General features: G+C 41.9%; 1 protein-coding gene across 9 annotated transcripts in view; it reads left to right on the forward strand.

Moving 5' to 3' along the window:
- Window positions 1–21,252, forward strand: part of tnk2b (tyrosine kinase, non-receptor, 2b) — a 46,244-nt gene extending 24,992 nt beyond the window's left edge. For 3 of the 9 annotated variants that reach the window (XM_068568809.1, XM_068568805.1, XM_068568806.1), the window contains 17 exons: window positions 4,288–4,465; window positions 5,207–5,277; window positions 7,989–8,258; window positions 8,519–8,671; window positions 9,398–9,561; window positions 10,427–10,546; window positions 10,928–11,054; window positions 11,203–11,349; window positions 11,807–11,901; window positions 12,132–12,326; window positions 12,606–12,697; window positions 13,293–13,415; window positions 13,697–14,130; window positions 14,277–15,488; window positions 16,764–16,859; window positions 18,331–18,461; window positions 18,777–21,252. In XM_068568809.1, coding sequence (XP_068424910.1) covers window positions 4,303–4,465; window positions 5,207–5,277; window positions 7,989–8,258; window positions 8,519–8,671; window positions 9,398–9,561; window positions 10,427–10,546; window positions 10,928–11,054; window positions 11,203–11,349; window positions 11,807–11,901; window positions 12,132–12,326; window positions 12,606–12,697; window positions 13,293–13,415; window positions 13,697–14,130; window positions 14,277–15,488; window positions 16,764–16,859; window positions 18,331–18,461; window positions 18,777–18,783 — 3,600 coding nt within the window. In that variant the 5' untranslated portion in view covers window positions 4,288–4,302 and the 3' untranslated portion in view covers window positions 18,784–21,252. Of the gene's footprint in view, window positions 1–547; window positions 1,116–4,287; window positions 4,466–5,206; window positions 5,278–7,988; window positions 8,259–8,472; window positions 8,672–9,397; window positions 9,562–10,426; window positions 10,547–10,927; window positions 11,055–11,202; window positions 11,350–11,806; window positions 11,902–12,131; window positions 12,327–12,605; window positions 12,698–13,292; window positions 13,416–13,696; window positions 14,131–14,276; window positions 15,489–16,763; window positions 16,860–18,330; window positions 18,462–18,776 lie in introns of those variants that run through there. The other 6 variants (XM_068568807.1, XM_068568808.1, XM_068568812.1 and 3 more) reach the window with 6 other exon arrangements.
- The last annotated feature ends 5,358 nt before the right edge of the window (window positions 21,253–26,610 follow it).

The following is a 26,610-nucleotide window of genomic DNA, read 5'->3' on the forward strand; positions in this document are numbered from 1 at the left end:
CACCACGCACTGCTCTGCACTGCACGGACCGTCTGCAGGAGGGAAAGGAGGGGGGAGGACAGAAAGATGGGGTGAGGGGGTAGAACAGGGAAACGTACTGCAGGAAGAGGTTTCGAAAAGGGGTACTTTTGAGCACAAAGCGGGAGAAGAAGGGAAGAGACAACAACAACAGAGTGAAGCTCAAATTGGAGTAATACGATGATGTACATTGTAACACTCAACATACAGCACAAGCACACAAGACTGTTCTCTGACTCCAACACACCTTGTTCACCTTAAAATGGGAAACTAGAGACAGTCACTCGCTGTGGCTCTCTCGCCCCTGTTGCCTGCACGACTGGCAAGCAATTGAATCGGGAAAACGTTTTTCCTATTTTTAGCCCCACGCTCGATAGAGGGATGGAAAAGCAAACAGACAGTAGCTGAATGCGCGTGAGAGAGAGAGAGAGAGAGAGAGAGAGAGAGAGAGAGAGAGAGAGAGAGAGAGAGAGAGAGAGAGAGAGAGAGAGAGAGAGAGAGAGTTTACAGTGTGGGTGAGGGAGAGGGAGTAAAAGGAAGGGAAGAAGGAGGAGTGACTTATTTGGGAAGTTCTGCAAGTTTGGACCACTGGCTCACTGCTGTCTGAGGAGGGCACATGGCTGGACTGGGCACAGGGCAAAGCTGAGAGCTGAGCTTCAAACAGCAGCTCTTAATCCCTCTACAACCTTTTAGCGTATGTTCTTTGCACCCTGCAGTGCTACATGGATGCCTCTTAGCCTTCTTGTGGGAGCTAAAGCTAAAGAAGGAGCTTACTGGACGATTGCCCCGTCATGGAATGTGGCAGATTTGCGTACAGGATCTTAGGAAGTTTTCCTTCCCTCTCTCATGTTTGGAGCTGCGGGTCTGGATCTGAGGAGCGTGTGCGCTACTTAGATTTCCCTCAGGTACTGGGACCGTCAAACTGGGAGGACTGTGGGTCGGGTAATGGTTTAAGAGACGAGCAGCCACCTCTGGCCATTTAAACGCACACACAGTTTTTGCACCTTCTACTCATCCAGACGAAGGAATTCAGGATGCGGCGCTTTGACAAGCTGAAAAAGTCTTTCCCCTTCCTGGCACACTTTCACGTATATCGAGTAAGTCTGGTGTCTGTCTGATGTCGGCTCTCCCTGGTCCACTCAGGGATTTTATTATTTGGAAATGTTCCATGGATATTAGTAATTGGAGTCACGATCATGTGGTCTACCCAGATGCTTGAATGTGTGTGTGTGTGTGTGTGTGTGTGTGTGTGTGTGTGTGTGTGTGTGTGTGTGTGTGTGTGCGTGTGTGTGCATGTGCTCTTCAGCTGGAGAGTTGTTGTTATTGCAGCAGGATGTTAGAGCAGGGCAGATCTGATACAGGACATGGCTTTGGCCAGGAGACGTGTGTGTGTGTGTGTGTGTGTGTGTGTGTGTGTGTGTGTGTGTGTGTGTGTGTGTGTGTGTGTGTGTGTGTGTGTGTGTGCGTGTGTGTGTGTGTGAGAGAGAGAGAGTGTGCATTTCTCCACTACCATGAGGAATGAGTTCAGGCCAGAGGCATTTCTCAGCAGGGACATCATGTTGTTTCTCTTCATCTGAATTCCAACATCCTTCTCTCCCCTCTCTGGTTCATACTCGTTGTTTCCGTCTATTTCTTTTTACTTTTCATTTGAAACTAAAACTAAAATAGATAGGCTCTCAGAGTCTCATTTTAAAACAAAAAAGGAAAGTTGGGAAAGCGTCAAAATCGATGCTTTTTTAGAGCCCTAATACTTGACTTCTGGCTCTGGTTGTAATGCATTACTCCTGCTCGCTAACCTCACATCTCCTCAATGTGCATATTCCTCTTCATCCCATTGAAGGAGAAGTCAGGATAAGTACTTCAAGGTATTTTACATATGACAACAAAGGAAAGAAGACCAGTCCAGCTCACCTTTTGCTTCCTCACAAAATGTTGCAGGATAGTGTGATTTAGTGACAACATATGACCTTTGTCAGATTAGACAACCCATTTCACCAGCTCAACACATGAATGGGATTTCTGTGTCGCATCGGTCTCCAAAAAAAGTGTAAAACATATTATCCTGTTTAATGGGTTTTGTAAATTGGTTAGCAAGTTGACAGAGTAATATGATATGAGGGCTTAAGCGCCTTTTTGACCCCTCGTGCCTCAAATATGACACTGTCATGGAAAGAGGCCCAAGAGGAAGCTGACTTACGTCTTTGGCAGCGTCCGGTGAAATAACACTCGGATGTTGACTGCCAGGGTCGATCAGACTTGGGGCTGCATTGTGGAGGATACAGAAGGTAATAGTTCATGGTGTATGTCCCATGCATGACTATGTTGTGCTTTCTCACTGAAACAAGTTTGCTTAAATGTTGTCAGGGAAAATCTTTGTTTTAAACTCCGCACAGCGTGATCAAATAAACATGCTACATGGTGGAAGAGCATTTGGTAAAGCTTAGCAGCGTAGTGGACCAGCCAAACAGACCGCCGTATCGTCTTTCTCAGGGTAGGGGTCAGGCATGATGCGAGAGAGACGGATTCAAATGACTGCAGCTGCACTTAATCCTAAAGGCACTGCAGGCATCCAGTGTAGCCTGCATCTCTATAAAGTGGACCTGGCAGGTTATAATAATACATTGGGTTAAGTTAATAACAGACTTGTTGTACCTGCTTTACATAAGTCAGAGGATTTATCCTCAAGCCTACATCACAGACTGTTTTCTGTTCAAGTGGACAGAGCTTCCTGCTGACACAGATTGCCAAAGCTGCATGTTTGGACATTGCTAAAGAGATATCAGCTGACCCACTTTTTTTGTGTATTGCAATGCATTTGTATCAGACATCTGGCATAACCATTGGGGATTGAGCCTTCCCAGTAGATCAGTCTTAGTCAAACCTTGCATCAAAAATTTCATGGAAAATACAGGACCACTCACTTTCCATTGAAAAGACACCAGTAAATACATCTTTTCAGTGTTTTGGGAGATGGTCACATTATGGCAACTTACATGGCCCAATTTGGGTATGTACTCGTGTGTGGAAAAGAAGGCATTCTTCAACTCCTCTGGTCACATTCATTAAGTGTTCGGAAGTGTCCGAACCCATGAACAAGTTTAGATGACAGAAGGGAAGCTGTGACCTCTGACACTTTCCTCTAGACCTTGTAACCTTGGCTAAGCAAGGACAGGAAGTTCCTCATTCACAGAGTCTAATTACGACTCAGTGGAGTGGCCCCTACGACCCAGCACATCCACCAGAAAGGTCTCCCTGTCAATCTCCGCAGATTAGGAATGTTTGTCATTTTTTGTCTTGATTAGGTCTGCTCCCTTGACCATTGAGACTGGGAATAATACTGTGGGTCAGGGTGAGCAAGTGTAATGCAGTAGATGAGCTTTTGTAGTGGTTCTTCATGCCTTTACTCTCTATTTTTTTTCCATCATCTTGATTTATAGACCTATGAAGAAGCGAAACAGGATTTAAGATTATTTTTAGCTTTGTGTTGTGCTAGTTTCAGCTTGTCACTTTAAGTAGACAGTGATTGATGATGTTTTGAACTATGGTGTTGTGTTTTTACATTGAAGATTGATGGTCTGATGACTTAATGAGAAGCATAGTACTGTGTGCGCATATGTGTGTGTGTGTGTGTGTGTGTGTGTGTGTGTGTGTGTGTGTGTGTGTATATATATATATATATATATATATATATATATATATATATATATATATATATATATATATATATATATATCTCTATTGTGCTCAAATTGTTTAGGAGCCTTCCATTTCTCTTCACTGTCGTATGACTGATGTTTACACACCGTCTACAGCAGAGATGCCTAAACTGCTCCCATCTTTTTCCAGCGTAGTTATTTATCGATTTTTAATAAAATAAATTGCTGACAGTGGTATATTAAAACTACAATAGCACATGATCTGAAATCAATGTCTATTTGATACTCTTAATGTAAAATTAGTCCGTTTTTGTCAGCTCATGCTATATCCATGTCCTTGTTTATGGGATGTAAATGTGTGCAACCCAAACGTGCGTGTGTATGTGTGTGTGTGTTTGAGTCTAAGCAAGTATTTCGGTGTGTTGTAAACAATTACTCGAGATCACACAATAGATTTGAGCAGTTTCTCTCCTTTTTTGTATAGAAAAGAATGGTTTGATTGTTGCTCAGTGACTTTCTATCTGGCTGTATTTCCTTGCTTTGAGACCAATCATTGAGAAAACTGAATGAATATTAAACTCACTTCCCTCTATTCTTTGTGTGGGTTTTGCAGAAACTGGGCAGTAGCATGCAGTGTGAGGAAGGTACAGAATGGCTGCTGGAGCTGCTGATGGAGGTGCAGCTGCAGCAGTACTTCCTGCGCATCCGAGATGACCTCAACGTCACACGGCTGTCACACTTTGACTACGTCAAGAACGAAGACCTGGAGAAGATCGGCATGGGTCGGCCTGGTGAGAAACTGTGTGTTTGCTTGTGTGTGTGTTTTGTAGTTTTCACAGTATGTATTTTTGAACATTTGGGTTTAGTTTACCCAAAGGCCAAATTATAGTTTAGTTTTGCATCATATACATCACATACAAATGAATCAATGTAAGCAGTGGTAGCTGTTTGTTCCAGTTTCTGATGTTTGAGCAAATCCTCCATTACTTACTACCCTAATATAATGTTGAAGTCACAACTGGTAATTAGGCACAATAGGAAGAAACACTTACGTGCCGAGTCTTTTGTGTGTGATGTGTGTGTGAAGAGGATGGCAGCAGCAATGTTCTAAATCCTGTTACCTTCAAACCAATTTCACCTACTTCTGCTGCTCGTTTATTCAGTCCATCTTTTTTCTCCACTCATCTCACTGCTGGCTCAACCCTCAACCTCCTTCGGTCTTGTGCTTGCTTTATCTCCAATCTCTTCTAACATGTAGTATGTGTGTATCCACCATATGTTCTCTCCCCTCCTATCCTTCTTGTGCTTTTTCTTTTTCCCTTTTTTATATCAAAGTTGGGTTGTCAGCTGCTCTGAGTTGTCTTCCAATTAAGAGAGTAGTATAGTATACCTTCTTTTACTTGAGTCTGAATGGTTCCTCTGGGTTTTCCTGATGCAAGAAGACTCAAAGGAAAAGAAGAAGAAGCTGCAGTCTTCATCCTTTTGTGTTTACCACTGACCATCATTGCATTTATTTTATTCTTTTTATAAAGGACAAAGACGACTGTGGGAGGCTGTGAAAAGGAGGAAAGCCATGTGCAAGCGTAAATCCTGGATGAGCAAGGTGACAAACATAGAGGGGCACAGCACACACGCAGGACTCATTTATTATGGTACATGGTGTGCTCGACATTATGTCGCCATGTTGGCGTCTGTCTGTCTGTCATGGTGTTGGCACATTCACATGAACAATACATGATAGAAACTTTGTACTGTGACAGACCCCTGTATAGATGATATGATCACATGTTACAATACCATGACAAATTGTGTGTGCTTATGTCAAGACCAGTATTTTAACAGAGGCACGGTAAGTTTATTTGTAAAGCACATGTCATACTCAAAGGTAATCCAACATGCTTCCTTTAACATAATTGCTAAAATGGAGTCTGTAGCATACAGGACTCAATGCATCTGTTGGGTTGAATTGGGACTTACTGTTCATATTTCTAACATTGTGGTGTATTCAACCATAACTAATACAATTCAACAGTTTGAATAGTTACAGTAGGTCACACTCTGATTACTAAGCAGCTTGCTTGTGTTTAGAAGACATTTTCTTTTGCCGTGATATATTGGTTGTGTGGCGTGTGAGCGTGTGATAACGTGAAAAAGCGTGTCACACGGCGAAACCGTGAGAGTTGGTAGCTCTGGGAAAGCACATTGCTATTTCCAGACTCTGTTTTGTAGCTAGCTAGCTAGCTAGCCAACTGTCCACTAGTTTGCTAGCTTGCGAATTCCACCATGCTTTGATGTTACACTGGTTGCAGAAAATAAGCCGAACAGCATGCCGCTCCAGACAGGGACCAGCTAACGCTAAGCTGCAACACTTTATGGCCCTCACTCACGTGTGTTAACACGATAACTTACAACAATCACCATTTTCTTTTGTACCAGTCAAATGGAAAACAGTTAAATACCCTTTCTCCACTGATTTTATTTCAAATAAAGATACCTTACACACAAGCTAATACAATGTATGATACACCTACTGCACACATTAACACAAGCGAAGTGTGAAGGAATACCGGGCAGTTGTTGCAAGCACTCTGTGTGTGTGTGTGCGTGTGTATGCGCGCGCCGGTGTGTGTGTGTTTGCTGTTCTCAGTGGAAGTCGCGGGGCCCAGAGGACATGGTGCTTGCCTTCTATAATTACACCTGTCTGTTTCCGCCTCTGGCACCATCCTCAGCTAAAGTAATCTGCTTCCTCAGCGTTGTGTGTGTGTGTGTGTGTGTGTGTGTGTGTGTGTGTGTGTGTGTGTGTGTGTGCATGTGTGTGTGTATGTGTGTGTGTGTGTGTGTGTGTGTGCATGTGTGTGTGTATGTGTGTGTGTGTGTGTGTGTGTGTGTGCCATCCTCAGAATCTTTTGAATGTTGAGCCTCCTATTTGAAACCCACTCACCACACAGTGACCACAGAGATGTGGTGTTTTAAAAAGACTTGAAGCATTATGTCATGTCTGGTCCGGTGTGAATGTGAAACCACATACGGCTTGCTACTGTTTATATCTGGCCAGACAAACATGTTTGGCACTGGGGATTCATTGACACCTCATATTCACTGATGATACCATTTCTGAGTATTGACCTTTTGATTATCAGTCAATAATGAGTTGCTCTACCTTTGAGACGGTCATGCATATGTGATTTGTTACATGCTAGTTGGAGTTTGATATTACTCTATTAGTTATAAATCATTTCATTCTTTTCTTCTGGGTATGACAGCAGTACTAGTTTTTGTGCATTCCTATTTTTGTCTTAGTCAGGGCCCCTAACCAAAAGTTTCTCATGATGGCTCTGCACAGCACACACATTGTATGGGTTCAACTTTAGGGGAAGAATAAGCTCACACAAACTCAACTACATTCAGGTCACTTAATCTAATAGTGCTTCTTAATAAGTACTTCCTACCAGTTAAGTCACTTAAGCCAAGAGGCAGGAAATGTCTCTTTCCTATAATAATAAAGTTTGTGTGTGTGCGTGCGTGTGCGTGTGTGTGTGTGCGTGTGCGTGTGCGTGTGTGTGTGTGTGTGTGTGTGTGTCTGTGTGCTGGTATCTGTACATATGCATACTTACTTTCTGACAGCATCAGTGAGAGGTGTTTCTCTTCACTGGCCACTTAGTTCTATTCAGTTACATTTCACATGTCAACAATTTAAATGTAATTTTCAATTTATTATTACATTTCCTATATGACTGTGCTGAAAGTGCTTACATTGATGTTCAATAGCTGTGTGACCGAGCTCTGTTCATAAATATTACTAAAAAGAGAGAAAAGTGGGAAATTGAGTTTATAAGTGAAATGAGTGTCTGGTATCTTTCCTTCATCTCAATCCACAATCTCCAGCCCGGTGTCTCCTCGAAGCAAAGTGTCTCATTGAGTGACAAATGAAGATGGAAGATAAAAAGTTGGCTCTTTTGTGAGACACATTTCGACTTCTCGGGCAGTTGTAGAGAGTTTGTTCATTCCATGATCTCATATTATTGTTTATAAGCAGTTAAATTCATTGATTTGTTATTGTCATTATACTTAGTGTCTTGTCACTTCTAAAAAACGCATCTAAAAAAACTAAAATGTGTAGTATTAAGTAATAACAAAATAAGAATAGACAAATCCAAAAATACATTAATACCTATGATCCATGTCCACTTTAATTTACTTGTCCATATCTCACCATGATGCATGCCTTTCTTTTTATTGTTCATCATTGGACCCTTTCACAAATCTTTTTTCTGCTGAAACACTTTTTTATTTGTCCTTTCTCTTCTTCTGTAGGTGTTTAGTGGGAAGCGCCCAGATGGAGGGGACTTCCCCCAGCAGGGCCAGCCGGCCTCCTCCTTTCGTAAGCTGTCTCCCACACCTTCGCTGGGCTTGGGAGAGGGAGTCCAGGCCACACTGCCCTGTGGCGGTGCTCCTCTTGATGGGCAGCAGCAGGCACTGACCTGCCTCATCCCAGAGAAGGACCTGACGCTGTTTGAGAAGCTGGGGGACGGCACTTTTGGCGTAGTGAAGAGAGGCGAGTGGCTGACGCCTGCAGGGAAGGTGGTGAGGAAACCCGTGCTTTTTACTTATTTAGTTATCTTAACAGGTTTAAAATCCTTTTTTCGTTGAAGTTATTTGTAAGCGATAGACATAACTACGGTTATTTTCTATAATGCTTGTTTGTATTTCGTGCTTATGTGGGAAGGAAGTCAAAGCAAATCCATAAATCTGGGTACTTTTTGTATACATTTTTTTTAATAATGCTTCTGCTAGAAAAAAAGCTGACTAGTAAGATTATATTTAAACTAAAACCTTGTTTCCAGCTGAATGTAGCTGTGAAGTGTCTGAAGACAGATGTTCTCAACCAGCCCGAAGCTTTGGAGGACTTCATCTGTGAGGTCAACGCCATGCACTCCCTGGACCACCAGAACCTCATTCGCCTCTACGGTGTGGTGCTCACACACCCAATGAAGATGGTAGTGGACACACAGAAACGCACACGCACAGAGAGGAATATACACAGACACATTAACACAATCGCACATAAACCTGTAGTCTGACCTGCACACATAAACACTTAACACAAATATCCTCTCGTTTAAATCAGGTCAAGCATCTTTTTATGAAATTAATTGTTTAACTGTGTATGAAACAAACAAGGTGACAAATTATGCAGTCGCACTAAATCTACAGACAATAACATTAGATGTATGAAACAGATGTTATGATTTCAATATGGTATAGATTTTGTGTTTGTTTGTGGAGGTTTTGTAAGTATGTGTGTGTGCGTGTATGACAGCGTGTTCCTTCTGTATGTGAATAACTGTGAGCAGAGGTAAGTGCAGGTGCATCCAAGGAGAAAGGGGAGAAGGAAAAGGAGGAGAGAGAATACATAAATGACTATAAATATTTGCATGGCTGTCACTAATACCAATTAGCAATGATATTCAGTTTTCTCATAATTCTTTCATGGGCGTCACTGCCATAGATCGGCCCCAGACTTTTACGGCTCTTCATACTGGGCTAACCCCAGACTCTCTGGAAGGGAGCCAGTTTTCAGTTTTCCAGTTGTTTTGGAGGACCCTTCTTTCCCCAATGCTCCTTGCTAGTCTGGTCCAATAAAGACCCCCAATGGACAATTAAAATGTTTTTTGTTCCTCTTTTCACCCACTCTCTGTGTCCTTCTCTTTGTGTTCGTGAAGGTGACCGAGCTGGCTCCTCTGGGTTCTCTGCTGGAGCGGTTGCGATGTGTTCGTCCACAAGGCCCAGTGTTGATCCACACTCTGTGTCAGTACGCGGTGCAGGTGGCTTGCGGCATGGCCTATCTGGAGCAGAGGAGGTTCATCCACAGGGACCTGGCGGCCAGGTAGGAGACCAACCACTTTTTAAAAATAGTTTGTAAGTTTTAGCAACGATAAAAAGGTACAAATCTATTTTTTTTTTCAAGAGGCTGAGGCGTATTTTTCTACTGGTATGTTGAAGTATTTATATTCCTTCTCCACCCAGAAATTTACAGACCATTACAGCGAGACTTGGCCCACAAGTGCAAATGAGTCACTGGTTGGCTGACTGTAATGGGTGGTCTAAGTTCTTGGTCTTGCCCAAATAGTCACCTCACCTAACTCTTGACACTCTGTAGACACTTGAGAAAAATCTTAATAGATGGTAGAAATGAGTCATTTTCATAGGCTGTTATAAAATGGTAACGACTACATGGCTTTTACAGTGTGCCAATCACAAGAGGATTTCTCAAGCTGTGGTTTTAGACATTTATAGCCTACCAGACAGTTATTTAATCATGAATAATACATCTCAGATTTATTCAATACCTGTAATTAAAACCTGCAGTAGGTCATAATTTTTTGGACTGCATTCAGAGTCTTACTCATATGTTGTGCACTATAACTTCTCTTGCACCACATTGTATGTGACCGGATCACATTCTGAACGTTGCCCAGGATCGACCATTAAATACATCTTTTTTGTTCATTTCCTACTACCATTTACCAAAACCATAATGGGATTTTAAAGGTCATGTTTCAGGTCATGTTCATTTTGATGAGTCTTTCTCCTCTTAACAAATGGTCAAACATAATAAGCCGTGGAAAAAGAAAAACAATTCCACAGTAAAAGCTTTATAGATTTACTCATCTTGGTTGATGCTACTGATTTGGTGGGCTTTGTGGGCATGTTAAAAAAAAAAAGTGAAATATTTCACCCTCTTTCTTCAGGAACATCCTGCTGGCCTCAGCTCACAGAGTGAAGATTGGAGATTTTGGCCTGATGAGGGCGCTGCCCAACAACCATGAGCACTACGTCATGCAGGAGCATCGAAAGGTCCCCTTTGCATGGTGGGTGGACTGGGAGTGCAGCTCAAGAACCACAGCTGTACTCGAATGTAATTCAGCCTTGAATATGAGTGGTTTTAGTGGTTAGGGCGGGAATATGATGTATTTTACTGCAAAAAGTTTCCACAAAGAACTCTAATCAGTCACAGCTGTGTCCCTGCCGTGCTGATGATTGCTATGAGAGACTTGTTGTGTTCATGTTTTAAAATTATTTGTCAAATTCTGAGTTAGTACGGTAGTCATCTTTCATTTTATCGTTTTTATTCAGGTGCATGTATGATTTTAATGTTTCCAACCACTCATTTTTATTTTATCGAAGTTAGAAAAGCCGCACTGACTTTAGACATACAGTTTACATCAAAGTGTTCGTCCGTCTTGCTTCAGGTGCGCCCCAGAGAGTTTGAAGACCAGAACGTTCTCTCATGCCACTGACACGTGGATGTTTGGAGTCACTCTCTGGGAGATGTTCACACATGGCCAGGAGCCTTGGCTGGGTCTCAATGGGAGCCAGGTAAACAAAACAAATATTGAAAGACATCTTAAAGCTAAAGTAAAACAAGCAGACACAGACAAATAATCACATGTGTTCACATTTACACCGATGTATTCTTCAGCTCTTTAACATGTTTTCTCTTTTGTCAAAAAAAAACACACCCTAGATCCTGCACAAGGTTGATAAAGAAGGTGAACGGCTCCCAAAGCCTGAAGACTGTCCACAGGAAATCTACCATGTGGTGCTGCAGTGTTGGGCTCAGAAACCAGATGACAGACCCACCTTTGTTGCCCTGCGTGAGTTCTTGCTTGAGGTAGGAGAGCTGCCATTTGGATAGTCAATGTTATATATCCAGGGTGTTAAATACAAGGCTGCTTTTTTTCAGCCACTAAGCAAAAGACACTTCATTGTAATCTTCACATCTGCGCCACAGAAAGTGTTCCCCCAGCAATCCTCATCACATAAATGGATTTTCATCTCCACCTAGTGGAGTTACTGCAAAGAAGAAACTGAAACGTACCCTCAGCTGTAAGGATACAACAACCAGCTACAATAGATTGAGATTCAATAAGAGAAGTTTGGGAACTTATTTCAGTGTGTTCATGACGGGATAACAAGAACAAATACATAACATTTAGTACTAATTCTTTCACCCATTAAAACATTACTAACGTCCATGGATGCAAGATATGGTCCATTCGTACATGCTTGCTGTTAACTTTGGTGTTTCATGTGTGTTTTTTGTGTCTTTATATGTGGGTGTTTTTCAGAACATGCCCACAGACATGTCTGCTCTGCAGGACTTTGATGAGCCGGACAAACTCCAGATCCAGGTCAATGATGTCATCACCATAATAGAGGGGAAGTGAGTGTTAATCACATGAACACGATGCCTTTCTCCAAATCTGTAACTTTTACCTGCCAGACCTTAATACTGATAAATACCCTCTATCGGGAAATAATTGAAATGCTCTCTTTTCTAACAAACATATATCGAATATCTACTACGACAAAAGCGCTACATTGTAAATATTAACACGTGTAGTAGAAATATATATTTTTTGGTAATGCCTTCTCTATGTTTGTGTCTTTTAGGGCAGAGAACTACTGGTGGCGAGGTCAAAACAAGCGAACCCTTAAGGTCGGACCTTTCCCCAGAAATGTGGTGACATCAGTAGCAGGTTTGTCAGCTCATGACATCAGCCGGCCGCTCAAAAACAGCTTCATCCACACAGGACATGGAGACAGCAACCCTCATCGCTGCTGGGGCTTCCCTGACCGGATTGACGAGTAAGGACCAACTTCTGTTTGCCCGCTTTATGTGACTTTACTGCTATAATTTACCCAGAGAGTTTTTTCATGGTTTACATGTCTCTTAAGTACTTTCGAAATATGTATCATAACAATGTGGAAAGTTGGTGTCAAAGTCAAAATATTTTTTAAAATGATAATAAACTCTCACCAATAGATGGCAGTAGCACAATACTAACAACATTATAACACCAAGGTTAGGGAGATTCACTACATTGACATCTGCTGTAATTAAGTCTGGTGCTCTCTTCCCTCCAGTTTGTACCTCGGTAATCCCATGGATCCTCCTGATGTCCTTAGTGTTGATCTCAGTGGTGCTCGGCTCACACGGCTACCAGGACGAGCTAGAAGTGAGTTAAAGGGCTCCAATAAAGACTGAGACCATGCCATGATGATGGCTGTTTTGATCGACAAATACCAAAGATAAACATTCCTGTACAACTATTCCGTATCTCTGGGTTTAAACTCTATTTGGTACCACTGGTCTAGACCCATTCAGCATTTGGCTCAATTTGGTCGTATATATAAACATTATAACACTTGTGTTTTCACAACCGATCAGAATCACCTCTGTAAACATACCTTGTGTAGACAAACCAGAACAACATTTATGAAACTATTAAGAACTTATATTTAATTGTTGCCTACCGCTAATGGCTACATTAACACGCCTGTCAATCGATAAAATGGTCAGATTCCACATTAACGTTTGGAATCTGATCACAGCATGGATTGTGGGTGGGAACTCTAAGATAATGGCAGATTTTGCATTGGATATATGGCCACCAAACAGCTTACTTTTAATATTTCTTAACAAAAACATTCATATGTAATCTTACATTTGCCTCCTTCCCTTTTCCTCTAATCTTTTTATCTTTGCTGCTGTCTTTTTTTTCCACCTCTGTGTCTCCTTTGCGATGGCGGTATTTGCTTTTATTCTTCCAGAGGAGCCTCCTCCTCGGCCTCCTCAACCAGCAGTGTTATTCAAGAGTAAGTCTGGTTTCTCTCAGCAGCTCCTCACCCATTGTTCCTGCCCTCTCTGTTCCCTCCTAGCTCCACTCCTCAAAGGTACATTCCATACGTTTTGTTCTCTGCCTGTCTTTGCAGTGATTCCGTCATCTACTTTTGTTTCCTTTCTCCGTATCATTGTTCTCCATCTTTCCATCCATGTGTCCCCTCTAACAGGTGTGCAGTGTCCTTTCTGTGCACAATAGGACTAACTTCAGACCGGGAGAACTTGAAGTGTGTCTTGTATTTTTGGGTGTGATGTGATCTAAAAGAGCTTTGCTTTCATCGCTCTAAAGGTTTTTCAGTAAAGTGATTAACGTATTGTGTGTTTGTGTCTCCAGAGCCTTCCTATGATCCAGTAAATGATGATGAGGATCTGACTTCGGCAGGACTAAAGAGATTATCACTTCGGAAAACGGGTTCTGTCAAAGGCTTAAAACTTAAACCTGCTGCCTGGGTCTCTGCTTCCAAACAGGGGAGTGGTCGGACTTCCAGCTCAGGCCACAACTCCAACTGTGAAGTGTCCCTCATTGACTTTGGGGAGGAGTTCCTCCCGCCCACTCCATCACCTACCCCCGTGGTTCAAATTCAGATTCCTTCACTGGCAAAGCTGGCTTTGGAAGCAGAGAACATCATGGACCGGACCCCGCCTCAAAGTCCGTCTAGATCGTTACCTCGTCCCCTTCACCCTACACCAGTAGTGGACTGGGATGCCCGACCTTTACCCCCACCTCCAGCCTATGACGATGTCGCCCAAGACGAAGACGATATGGAGGTACGGTAGGAGATGACGCAGCACTTTCACATTGCGCCAAAATTTCATGGCCATGGGATGTTTATCTCTTGTTCTGAGATAAACATCCCAAGTCATTTATCTATAGAAGAAAATATCAAAGTTGTAAATCTTCTTTCTCCACAAAGGTGAGCTCTATCAACAGCTCAGAGCAGCAGCACGAAGAGGAGGAGAGTGATGTCCATAACCCAGATGAGGCTCTCTTCACGAGACCTACGGTTGAGGGTGATGCTCTCGTTTCCAGGGATCCAGACAGATCAGGTCTGGAGGACAACCTCTTTCTGTCCAGCAAGCAGAGCCAGGTTCTGTCCACCTCCTTCTCCCAGTCAGCAGAGATCTTCCAAGAACTCCAGCAAGAGTGTATGAAGAGGCTAAACGTACCGACTGGAAGCGCCGCACGGTCAAGCTCGCCATCCCAGATCTCGTATCCCCAGACACGACAGACCGAGCACGGACACCAGCAGAGTGTCTTCTGCTCCAATGAGGACAAACCCCAGATCCCCCCACGTGTCCCCATACCGCCTCGCCCTATAAAGAGGGGCGACTACACATCTGCTCGCTGGTCACGGGATCTCTCCCTGTCACCGACACCAGCGGACATCACGGAGGAAGTTTTAAGCCCAAACCAGGAACGACCGCCTCAGATCCCTCCCAGAGACCCTTTGTCCCAGCCAGGCTCCAGGACTCCCAGCCCCATGGGCGTGGTCGTGGGCTCCCCCCAGCAGAGACTCTACACTGTCAGCCCCACCGCCATGCAGGCTACCCTTACCTCCTGTCCCTCCACACACACCTACGGCTCCTACCTCTCCACCTCTCCGGGTAAACTCATGCCTACCACGCACAGCTTTGCCTCAGATCCTAAATATGCTGCACCCAAAGTGATCCAGGCCCATGCGCAGGGGAAGGACTCCGCCAGCAAAGGCCCATGTATCCTTCCCATCGTCCGCGATGGACGTAAAGTCAGTAACACCCACTATTACCTTCTACCGGAGAGGCCCCCGTACCTGGACCGCTACGACCGCTTCTTCAGGGAGGCAGATAGCCCGCCAGCCAGCAGTTTGGAGGAAAGGCATGTGCGGCAAGCGAACACCGCCATGGTCAGGCCCATGGTGGTCAGCAGCCAGATTCTCCAAGGACAGGGACAGGGGCTTGTCCAGCCCGGCGAGCTGAAGGCTAATTTCTCCTCCAACAATAACAGCAGTCTGGGTGGGTCGCGGTCAGGGATGAAGACATCCGTTAGTCTACCTCGCGTCAGTTCAGACGGGCTGACAGCAGCGGCGGTCACTGCTTCCTGCATCAGGACAGACGGCGGCGGGAACTCAGCTGACAGGGTCAAAATGGTAAGGTCGGAGTTATTTGGATTGCCGTTTGCAACCTTCATTCCAAAAACACTTCATGTATAATTTTACGATTCATATCATGTGCTGATAGGTAATATTTATCGCTTCAGTAATTAAAGTCCTAAGCACGCTCGCTTTGTCTTTGGATGATGGATAGTTTAGATGCAATTTATAGTTGACCTTTTGTCCTCCTTAATGGCATTTTGATTGCTTTTTTTTGTAAATTAGAATGTTATAAAACACAGTTTTTAAACTTTAAACTCTTAGTTTCTTGTCACTAGTACGAGAGAGAACGGCTCCCTTATAGCTTAAATATCTGGCATATGTTCAAGAAATTCAAAGAGGATTCTAATATAATGCATAGAGTGCAGTGCATATTTGATAGATGGCTTGCTTGACTCCTCTTAAATATTAACTTAAATATAAACATTACACTATAACTCATACGTTGACCACAAGAGGGCAAAAGATGGTCATTTCTATTGGTTGTCCACTTAGCACAAGACCTGCTCACATTAAAACACTTCTTACATTCCCATCAAAATGACAACGCACAAAAATGTTCCAGTTTCTCATAATTCATTTATAAAAAAGCCAATGTTCTTTTGAGACAAAGGCCATGTGAATGTTTTCTGCGAATTGATTTCAGAATGGTATGAAACACCAGAGGCTCTACATCTATCAGGTCCAATGCATTTTGTAGTGGATACTGAGGTCTGTGTCCGCACACAAGGCACTGTATGAATCTGAGGTCATATATATATATATATATATATATATATATATATATATATATATATATATATATATATATATATATATATATGAACTTTGCTGCAGAGGAGTTCAATGCAATAAGTAGAAATGCACTATGCATTTTCTCACTGCTGTAGTTTAAATAGTGGTAGAAGTAGTCGGGAATGATGTGGTATTGTTATTATTGGTATCAATCAATACTGACAACAGATAAATCAATTCGTGACGGAATGAGTGGCTGCTCGAAAAGGCCTAATCTAATCTTGGAGAAGTGACAATTAAGTTATATTGTTCTCCTTGAAAATCGTGTTGTCTGTTTTGGAAGTGTTTTACATAATTGTTACGGCTGATTTCATCTCAAAAAAAGGACCCAGTCATGTTTGAAGGTGCTCCTCAGGTAAATGTTGACGGTAGTGTTGAGGTTTATCAAGTGATGAGAGAGTGAGGACTCAAAGCCAGGGGACTGTGAGTATTGTTGGATGATACAAATACTCATGCTGTGCATCTTGTGTGACTCAGGTGCAGGAGGCAGTTCACGGTGTCACAATAGAGGAGTGCCAAGCCGCCCTCCAGAACCACAACTGGAACGTCCAGAAAGCTGTGCATTACCTAAAGGTGAGAGCATTTATTTGTATGCTATGACAAAGCTGCACCTTTTAAGATGCATTTTGAAAGGTTAATGCCTCTTAAGTTTTCCTCTTATCTGTTGTTCATATGAAACATAGTTTCGGTTATATGTAAAAATGTGTACCTTAACCTTCAATCGTTCTATAAAATAATGAATATCCTATCTTCCCATTATCCTCATGATTGTATCATAATGAGATGGGCGTGTCTCTGAGTGTCCAGAGCAGTAATGGGTTCAGGGTGTTTGTGTGTTGAACATCAGTAGAGAATCCACAGTGAGAGTGGCTTTGGTTATCTTAAAAGAACAGATTGAAACACATGAAGCCTTTGCAGCTGGCTCTGTCGCTAAAACACAACTTCTGTCATCGCACCAAATGCACGTGTCAATTCTAACAAGCTAACACTAATAAAGTTACCTCGCTAACATTATTTGGAAGTTTGTATCTCAAAATCCTAATCTTCAAATGCATGTCTTTTGTCTTCATAGGACTAAATTATAACTTGTGTTGTGTCTTTAATTTGATGTGACATTCATGACATAATTTTTTTACCAACTGGTTTGAGGTTAAGGAGAACTAATTATTTACTTTATGTGTTTATTTTGACCTGATAACCTTTTACTGCCTGTATCTTTTGTTTGTGTTCCATATTATCAAAGTTCACAATAATTGTTCCAGACAAGAAATAAATAATTACTTTTATTATCCGGAGTAAATACAAATATTAGTCTCATGCTGCTGTTGAATAAGAAAGGCAAACTGAATCAATAAACAACACCTTATACAAAGTGATGACCACACACATTGTTCAGTTCTTGTCAATAAAAATAAAGACCCAGTGAAGTAGCATTATTGTTGGAGCAGAGCAATTACTGGAGGAGAAGTCCTCAGAGATCCAGATCACCGCATCTTAGTCCTCTTTGCACAGGATATAACAACCAACACATAGGCATTCAAAGTTGCTTCATCTACTGTTTATTGATTCATATCAAGATGTGATGAGGGCAACTTTGTAGAACCTTAAGGGAAAGTCCTGTCATTGCTGCAGCCATAAGCCGGCTATAAAAGACAGAACAAAAACAAGCATGCAGACTTGTTGATATGTCTGCAGCAGTGTTCATCCCCCTCTTAGCTGCCGCTGCTCGGGGCAACTGTGGATGAAGCGAAGGCGTGTTTGGATGGCAGTGGGCTCAAGGGAACAATTGTGTCCCCCTTAATAGTGTTGGCAAAGTTTTGAAAATACAGAAATGTGTTTGAAGAAGACACTGAGCTTGTATTAAGTTATTGATTCATTCTACAATGTGCTCACTGGTGCTGCAATATAAAAAGATGAATTCTGCAGGTTTTTCCCCAAAACATGACCATGTGACCCTGCTTCATTGCACGATCTCGTCCCTTTCATCTCTCCCGTCTTCTGGCTTCTTTGAACAATTGTCTTTATTCTTGTTTTGTCTTTGTAGGTGGAGCAGTTGTTCTGTCTGGGTCTGAGGAGCAGGCCAGAGTGTCTCAAGATGTTGGAGATGTGTGACTGGAATCTGGAGGTGGCCAGCACTCAGATGTTGGATAGCTATGGATCCACAACAAGACAGAGGTACTACGTGAGCAAAGGTTTAGACGTTTAAAAAAAAAAATGTAATTCAGTCATTTATGGCCTTGCTCCACATTATGGCATCAGGTCAACATTGTCACATCTGTCTTTGAAAACATATCATTAAAATCAGATTCCTAGCTGGTCTAAGCTGTAGATTTTCCCTCCTCCAAGTAAGAAGTATTGCAAGTTAACTGAAAAAGTTAGCACATACAGCAGGGAGACAGGCGGTATGATGCAATGATGGTGTGCTAGGAGAAGTTTGCTTTTCATCTCCGGATTTTCTCAATCTAATCGAAAGCATCTTTGTATTTGCAGACGGTGACAGAAATCTCAAGCTGCTGAGCTCTGATTGCAACTTCATCCTCAGTAACATATCATCAGAATAGGTGAATGGGCTCCTGACCCTTCCCATATGGATGCTCCTCCAATCAGAAGACTGTTATTTAACAATAGAAGAATCAAGCACATTTTCACTGAACTAGCACAAAATACCGAACTTTGTCGTGGCTCTATTCATACCTAACATGGATTTAAGGACATTCGTGACTGACCACCTTTTCTAAGTTGTTCAGAGACAAAAAATGACACTGCAAGTTAAATTCCAATGGATCTGCCTGAAATGTGTCATCCTAACAGGTTCTGCAGTGTCATCGATTGTGGGTGCTACCATACTGTGACGTATCCACTTACTCGTATCCTCACTGCCGCAATTGCACTGTTCTTTTGATAATGTCCTTAAAACGCCGGTTTGAAAGGGAATCTGAAGAATGCAAAATGAGTTGAATAGCACATTATTCACAGTGGCACTTCCTAAGATTTAATCAAAATACTGTATAGTATGAATACAGATTTGACCTCTACAATGTACAATGTATAAAGAGACATGTACGTGTTTGTTTACAAAATATTGATAAATTATTTTAATATATTTTGAACACAATGCTACGAGACAAGAGAAGACTGTTATGTCCGTTACGCAGCAAGTCATTTTATGAATGATTTCAGTGAGTGTGGCTTCAGAACAAAAGGGCCATGCAGCCAGTGGACTCTTCCTCCTAAAGTATTTCTATATTCCTTGCCTCTGCACTTTGCCCGAACATAACTTCTGCGTATCAGCTGAAAACTCTTGCCAGCTGGGTATTTTCTGCATCCTATGTTGGCAGGTAATAAAAGCAACACAGTGAAATTCATCCCAAGGTACCGATTCTGTCCCATAATCATCATTTAAAATAACCAAGTGTTATATTTTGGTCAGCAGCTTTGGGGGCAATAATTTAAAACTGAAATGACGTGTCAGCTGTGTGCGGACCTTCTGCCAGGCATGACAATACATTTTCAAAGTATTGTCCCAGGAGACCCCTCGGCAATGAACGTGAAAACGTCTCCCGTTTCATTACGGATGTACTCCGTACGTGAGGACTCCAGGGAAAGGAAAAGATATCAAAGGCTTGCTTCGAAAACTTACTTTTCTTTTGCCAAACGTCGACCAACCAAATACTTTACAGGCATTTCATGGTCAACACACATGATCCTTCGGTGCTAAACCTTTTCGCCAATGGGTACCCAACTACTTCCTCATTAAGACGTTGGCTTTGCTCCAATCAGCCGCTCCATATGTCCACGAAAACATGTGAAAGGTCCCAGCACAATGCGTTTGGGCAAAAGCTCCAAATGGCTTCTGCTAAAGCTAACATGGAACCACAAACGAGCCTGCTCCCTGGCAAATTAAGAGGCTTTGAAGAATAAACAAAAGTGTTTTCGGAATATATTTCGAAACAATGTACAGGGCTGATTTTGAATGACAACCTCCAGTTGAAGCTGTGTGCAATAAGGCTGCTGTAAAACCTGTGACCTCCCAGTCTGTAAACCCATCAGTGCCATCTCGTTGTGTAGAAATAAGTTATGATGTATCCTCGTCATTAATTGCACCAAAAAAAAACCTTTCAGAATGAAGTGTTTGGTGACTCAGTTGTCCTCCCCAAAGCAGGTTAAAGTTGTACTTTAACACTGATCCCACGTCAGTTTTGCCAATCTTTCTCTCTGATGTGTTGCGGTGAAGGTGATTGTGCGTAAGGACGACGTGTTGCGTGTCTTTGTACCGAGCTGCTGTAGCGTGTTGACGGACTGAAGTGAACCTCGTGGTGTTAGAATCAACCCAAAGCAGCATTCTTCTGTTGTGGTGTTTGTTCTCGGATGTTTGAAAAGTCTGTTTTCATCTTTGTTTGCCATATCAGATTCTTCAGAAACTTTTAATCATTCATATTGTTTGGTTTTTTCCTTCAATCGAACTTGCCATTTCTTCCTCATGTGTATAGATTTGCTTCCCAGAATCTGTTTTAAATCTTTTTCATTCTTTTACTCCTCCTGGGTTGATGGAAATATTTTGAGACATTCATGCTGCCGAATTTATAAATGTATTTTTTATTAAAAGATTTCATTATTTTTTACCCATTTTTTTATGATTATTTTTTTCTGTCACCCTCGTTATCTTTAAAGGAACTAGTGATGCTTCGAGGGGCATGTCATGCTGGATTGAATTTTATTTAATAAGACATGTTCCGAACATTGGTCAGATGCATAAAGGGGACATATTCTGCTCTTTTCAGGTCAAAACTTTGTTCAAGAACATGTTTTTATGTATACTGTCTGTCTGACAACACCTGTGTTCCCCCTCTCACCTCTTCATATCAAAAGCTGCTTTTTAGCATCCGTCTCTTTAACGTTCAGCCTTCAAACATATTTAACTTTCCAGGACTACCGACTGGGGACCCCAAGAATAAATACTGTAAGAAGCAACAATCAGAACAAAGTCTTTGTTCACTTATTTATTCTCAAAACATGATCAGACATATTATTATTGTCATTTAAAAAAAAAAAAAAAAAAGGATTATTATTTTAGAAAAATAGTTGATTTGCATATTGTGTCAAATGAAAATAGAGGAAATGAGGAGGTCTCATCCGTGTCCGTCGTCTGCAAAATGACTGACAGCGCCCCTCCCCCACTGGTATTTTGTGATAGTTAGATTTTTTGCATGGATCCAATCTGATCTACTTTACCCATTAAACTGCAGCAGCAATTGGGTGTTTATGAATGGGATGCCATAATTGTTTTAAAACTTTTTTCAACATCCAATGCTTTTAATTACTTTTTTCTACATACAATACTGACTTTTCTACGACTTTTTCCGACAAATCTGATTACTTTTACTCAACAGACTATGCTCTGACTTCTTCAACATACCGTGTTGTAAACATTGTTAACTAGCATCCCAGTTTTAAATGCAGTAAGTGCTGTTTTGAAAGTGCTGAGTGGCTTCGTAGCCATCAGTGCGTACTTTGGATTTGGAGGCTGAATTCCTCCTGAACTATAAAGACTTTTTCTTTAAAGGCACCAACGTTGTTTCGCCTCCTGTCCTCGAAAGTGAGTCGGACATGGCGGCGCAGACAGAAGGTATATGCGCTCATGTTTACATCCTCAGTGACGCCAGGGCCGTGTCACAGGGAACCACTGGGGTTCCTCCAGCCTCGTCCAATGCGGCACCGGTCGACTGGTTCTAACCAGATCTCACACACAGGTGAGCTGTGAGTGCCTGGTGGAGGATGACGTGGGTTAAACCGGTTCAGACTTGTCTTTTCCCACGCAGGCCTCTCCCTTTGTTTCCGGCACACGGTCAAGTCCCAACAAAATGTATTATTTAGTCATGACGAACAACAGATTGTTGATCAGAGTAGTTCTTTGCAATAATATCACCCGAAAGATCCGTATCACTACCGGTCTGGTCGCAGTACCAGAAGGCCTCTGTAGTCCTTCAACATGCTTGGAAAAGGAGGGATGAGCGGAGGTTCATGTTGTTGCTTGCTATCTGCAACCTCACCACGAGATGGAAGTACATCTCACACACTGCTCCTTTAAACAAACAACAATCTGTGAATTAAATGGTAATACAAATGGCTGTTAACCTTAAATGCGTACATGTAACCAGCTGTGCGTAGCTGTGAGTCTCCTTTGTGACGGATCAATCTGAATCAATAACGCAAGGGGAAAATAGAGCTCATACCTTGCATGTAATGACCGTATTGATCCGTGCATGGTGGTATTGACCACTATTTTTATATCCATATCAAGTTCTTTCTTGTTAATAATACATTTTTCTCCGACGTGTTAGGGCCAATATGAGCAAATCACAGACTAACTTATTTATTGATGATACGGCTCGAATCTTGTTATTGACAAATTTCTTCAGGTCAATAAAACATAAAGCTTTATTATATAATAAAATTAGGAGCTTTGCAGAGCGGGGATCAATATGATATAAATGTAAAACGATGGCAATGACTGAGGAACTGCTGAAGTCACACAAACACAATCTTTAATTTTGACCTCCTCTCCCTCTATTCACCATCTTTCTCTTCTCTCCACACACACACACAAACACACACACACACACGCCCTGCTGTACTGTTGAACCTCTGCTGACTAATGAGATACCCAGTAGAGCCTCCATTCATCTTAGTGGTGTGTTTGTGTGTACACTATCATTACTCAGTCTCTGGGCAAATTATTAATGTCTGTTGTTCCAGTTGTTTGGGGCATTAAGAGCAGAGGGCGCACAGGAATCTCCAGAGAACCTATTGTGGTTTTAACCAAAGAGGAGAGAGTAAATAAAGAGGAATGAGTAAAGCAAAAGCAGGAAGAGAGTTGCAGAGGAGCAGATAAGACACCCTGCGCCACCTGGAAAAGAAATGTGTGTGTGTGTGTGTGTGTGTCGACAGTTTGCTTATAGAAATCAAACCAGTTTGTTTTTGAAAGGAAAGTACATTTCTCACCAAGATTGTCTTTTTTCGCTGTTCACCTTCTCATTCGTTGCTGCTATTGGAACAAGCTCAGAGCTGAGCTCATATCACAGGCAGAGACCTTTACTTTGCAACAGAGGAGAGAGAAAGAGTGATGACAGCGTGACGCTTGTGTCAAGTCAGAGAGGCAACAAGGAAGACGACAATCCCAAAAGAGATTGGTGGCTGGACTGTCAGAGAAGTGCAACAACATATGGAGAGCAATGGTGCACTTTTTCGGAATATATTTTCACTGGAATAAACTTCATTCTAATCTATTTCAATGCTGAATGTAGTCAAAGGCAATGGGGCTAAATGAATATCACAAGTGTAATACAAATATTTGCCAGATATCTTGATGATATGGCATGTATGATGAATTCCATATAAATATCTGAAATCGACGCAGAAATCAATGAACTGTGTTCCAATTTAATGTATCATATCAGAAACAACCTTAAACATATGATCATTGCACATTTTGGATCGTTTTCAAGCTGCATACGTATTTTTGACCACTTGCAGGGCGCAGAGACAACCTGCTCATGTCATACTGGCACATTGTCATCTTTTTAATTTGATGTGGCGGACGTGTAAACAAGCAGTTATTGTTCACACGTTCACACATCTAGCAGATACGTGGCAACATCAGCGTCCATTTGTTGATGTTGAGAGCAACCTGTTGAATGTAAGATCAATATTCGGTTCGTCTGCTACGTCCGAGGGAAACATCTGTCTCTTGATAAGCTGCTAAACGATCCACTGAGCTGGTTCTTCACGTTGTCTGTCTTCTCCTTAGTGCTGGGCAGCAGTGTTTGGTACTTGTCGGTTATTATAGAATTGTCTTAGGAACAATAAACTCGCACTTTAAACTCCCCCATCTAAAGCATTTATTACCTTGTTTTTTTATACGAGGTGTTCAAACCTCCTCTATGCATCCCATATTATTACGCTGAAAGCTCTAAAAGCCCTACATGATGTAATCATATAAACTGAGCGGTGGAGCATGTCCTATCATTTGACATAATGAAACATGAAGGTGTGAAGGTCAGCTGTGAAATGTTTAGAGAGCTTACGAATAACTGTCTGACTGTTATATTGGCTCATTATGTGCATGTTCCTTCCGCCGACCTCCACTCATGAATGTAATTGGATTTCTAGAAGTATGAGCATGCTCGATGTATTGAAGAGAGCAGGTCCACGTGTGAGAGGCGCAGTCGTGGCTGAGACGAAGGGTGATTACGAGGAGTGGGATGTTATTACTGTACGACAGCTGCGGGCTGCGAAAATCCCACATTCAATTTTCCGCAGCAGACGTTGCTGTCTGTTAATGCAAATTTAACAGGATGGCTTCCTGCACTTAAAAAGCAATAGTCCATTAATATAAGCAGACTGTAAAGTTAATATGGGACTTACCTTTTTTTTTTATATTATTGCCTTATTGTCAATCACATTTCTACTGCAAAAATGACATTCACTAGACGCCATTATACAACCAAATTGTTCTCTGACTCATTTTTTTTTTTTGACAAACAGCCAGAGGAGAAAACTGAATTGAGAGAAAATGTTTTAATTAGAGTGGTTGTGTGGTGCCGTTCACTTCATCCAAAAGCTATTTCTTGATGCTCAAAACCCGATTTTTGGAATGAAAAAATAATTGTTTTCCTCGTTGCAAATCCTCGGTGTTAATTAGTTGAGACATTTATCAATAAGTTAAACATATCATGTGAATTGTATCTTATATAACCTATAGTTAAGTAATCGTTAAGTGCCGTTTCATTTTGCTCAAAGAATGAGACGACTACATCCTGTAACCATTTTTTTTGTATCAGCCGTTAACATATTACAGCAATTCTCATTCTACCGCCTGTAACGAACAGTGCAGCAAAGCCCTCCACCCGACACAGTGATTACAGCAGTTCCAGATGGTACACTGGTATTAACATCTACTGGATTTATGCCGAGATAGAATTGGCTCCTCGGCACTAAAAGTTTGAAAGCACTTTAACTCTACCGAGTAAAAAAGATGACTAAAACTTAAACAACAGACAAGAAAGTATTATTCAAATGTAGTGCTCCGATAGGGGGTAATACATAAAAAACCACACTTTAAATAAACACATACAGGGAGTAAGTCGAGACTGCAGTGCAAAAACACAAACTCCCAAGAAGTTTAAGGTTGCAGTGAGACAGAAGGAGACAAACTTAAAGCCGGAGGGAGGCGGAGCATCTCTTCTGCCTCTGGCCGTCTCGCTCTGGGTTGCTGCACATCCGGCAGAGATAGATACTGTCGGGCTTCTGCAGTCCTGGTGTTCACCTGGTGGGAATATACTCTCTTATAGTCAGACTAAATGCATTCCCTTCCCCATTAAAAGTTTGCAGCGCTGGCCACCACTTGTGTGCAACCATTGGCAGGAATGTCTATTATATCTGAGCACACACAGCACATGTGGGCGTTACAGAGTGAGATCAACAAAAAGGGGTCCGATCATCAACACATGAAAAAAAAAGTCATTACCACAGAATGAAATAATCCATATTTGACACCTCTACTAATGGGGCATCCCCTGCTTTATTAATAACATACAATCTGATAGAGTCATGCTCAGACACCTGAGTTATGAATCAAACTGACTCACTGATGTGACATCACATAAACATTATTTGTATTCTAGCGTTTGCTGCCAGAAGAGGCAGGTGAGCAAACAGACTTGTTTTGAGACAACCTGAGTGTGTGTGTGTGTGTGTGTGTGTGTGTGTGTGTGTGTGTGTGTCTGTGTGTGTGTGTGTCTGTGTGTGTGTGTGTCTTGATAGAGTAACTGCTCTCCAGTGTCTCCTCTGCCTCTGTCATCTTTAAACTTTCATAGAATTATTTTTTCCCAAAACCACTTTCTTGTACAACAGCAAGCCTGACTGTCCAAAAGTTACACAACCTCCCATGTAAGCATTTATGTCCTTTACAAGATTCAAGAATATATATGTTTTGGCTGTGAGTGACATGTATTATATTGATGAATATGAAATGATTGCAGTGAGTGCTAACCAAGTAAGGTCATTGATTATACTTGATCTTCCAAACAGTGGTTGAAGTCATTTGCAAATGTAATTCTTTGTATTGGGGTCTCCACTTTTCTGGTTATTGAGTGTGTGTTTTGTTGTGTATTAAGTTCTAATATTTATTCAGGAAACTGCTCATCCTCTCTTCATTCTTGTTGATTTGGGCTGGAACTGTGTACCTTCACCTTTCCCACCTGTGAGGACGAAACAATTGTGTGTTTTGCTATAATAAAGGCGCATCTCGTCTGAAGCCGTTCTG

Source organism: Clinocottus analis, unplaced genomic scaffold, assembly GCF_023055335.1.
Source record: "Clinocottus analis isolate CAN_PGR_092001 unplaced genomic scaffold, fCliAna1.0.p SCAF_11, whole genome shotgun sequence".
Lineage (NCBI taxonomy): Eukaryota > Metazoa > Chordata > Actinopteri > Perciformes > Cottidae > Clinocottus > Clinocottus analis.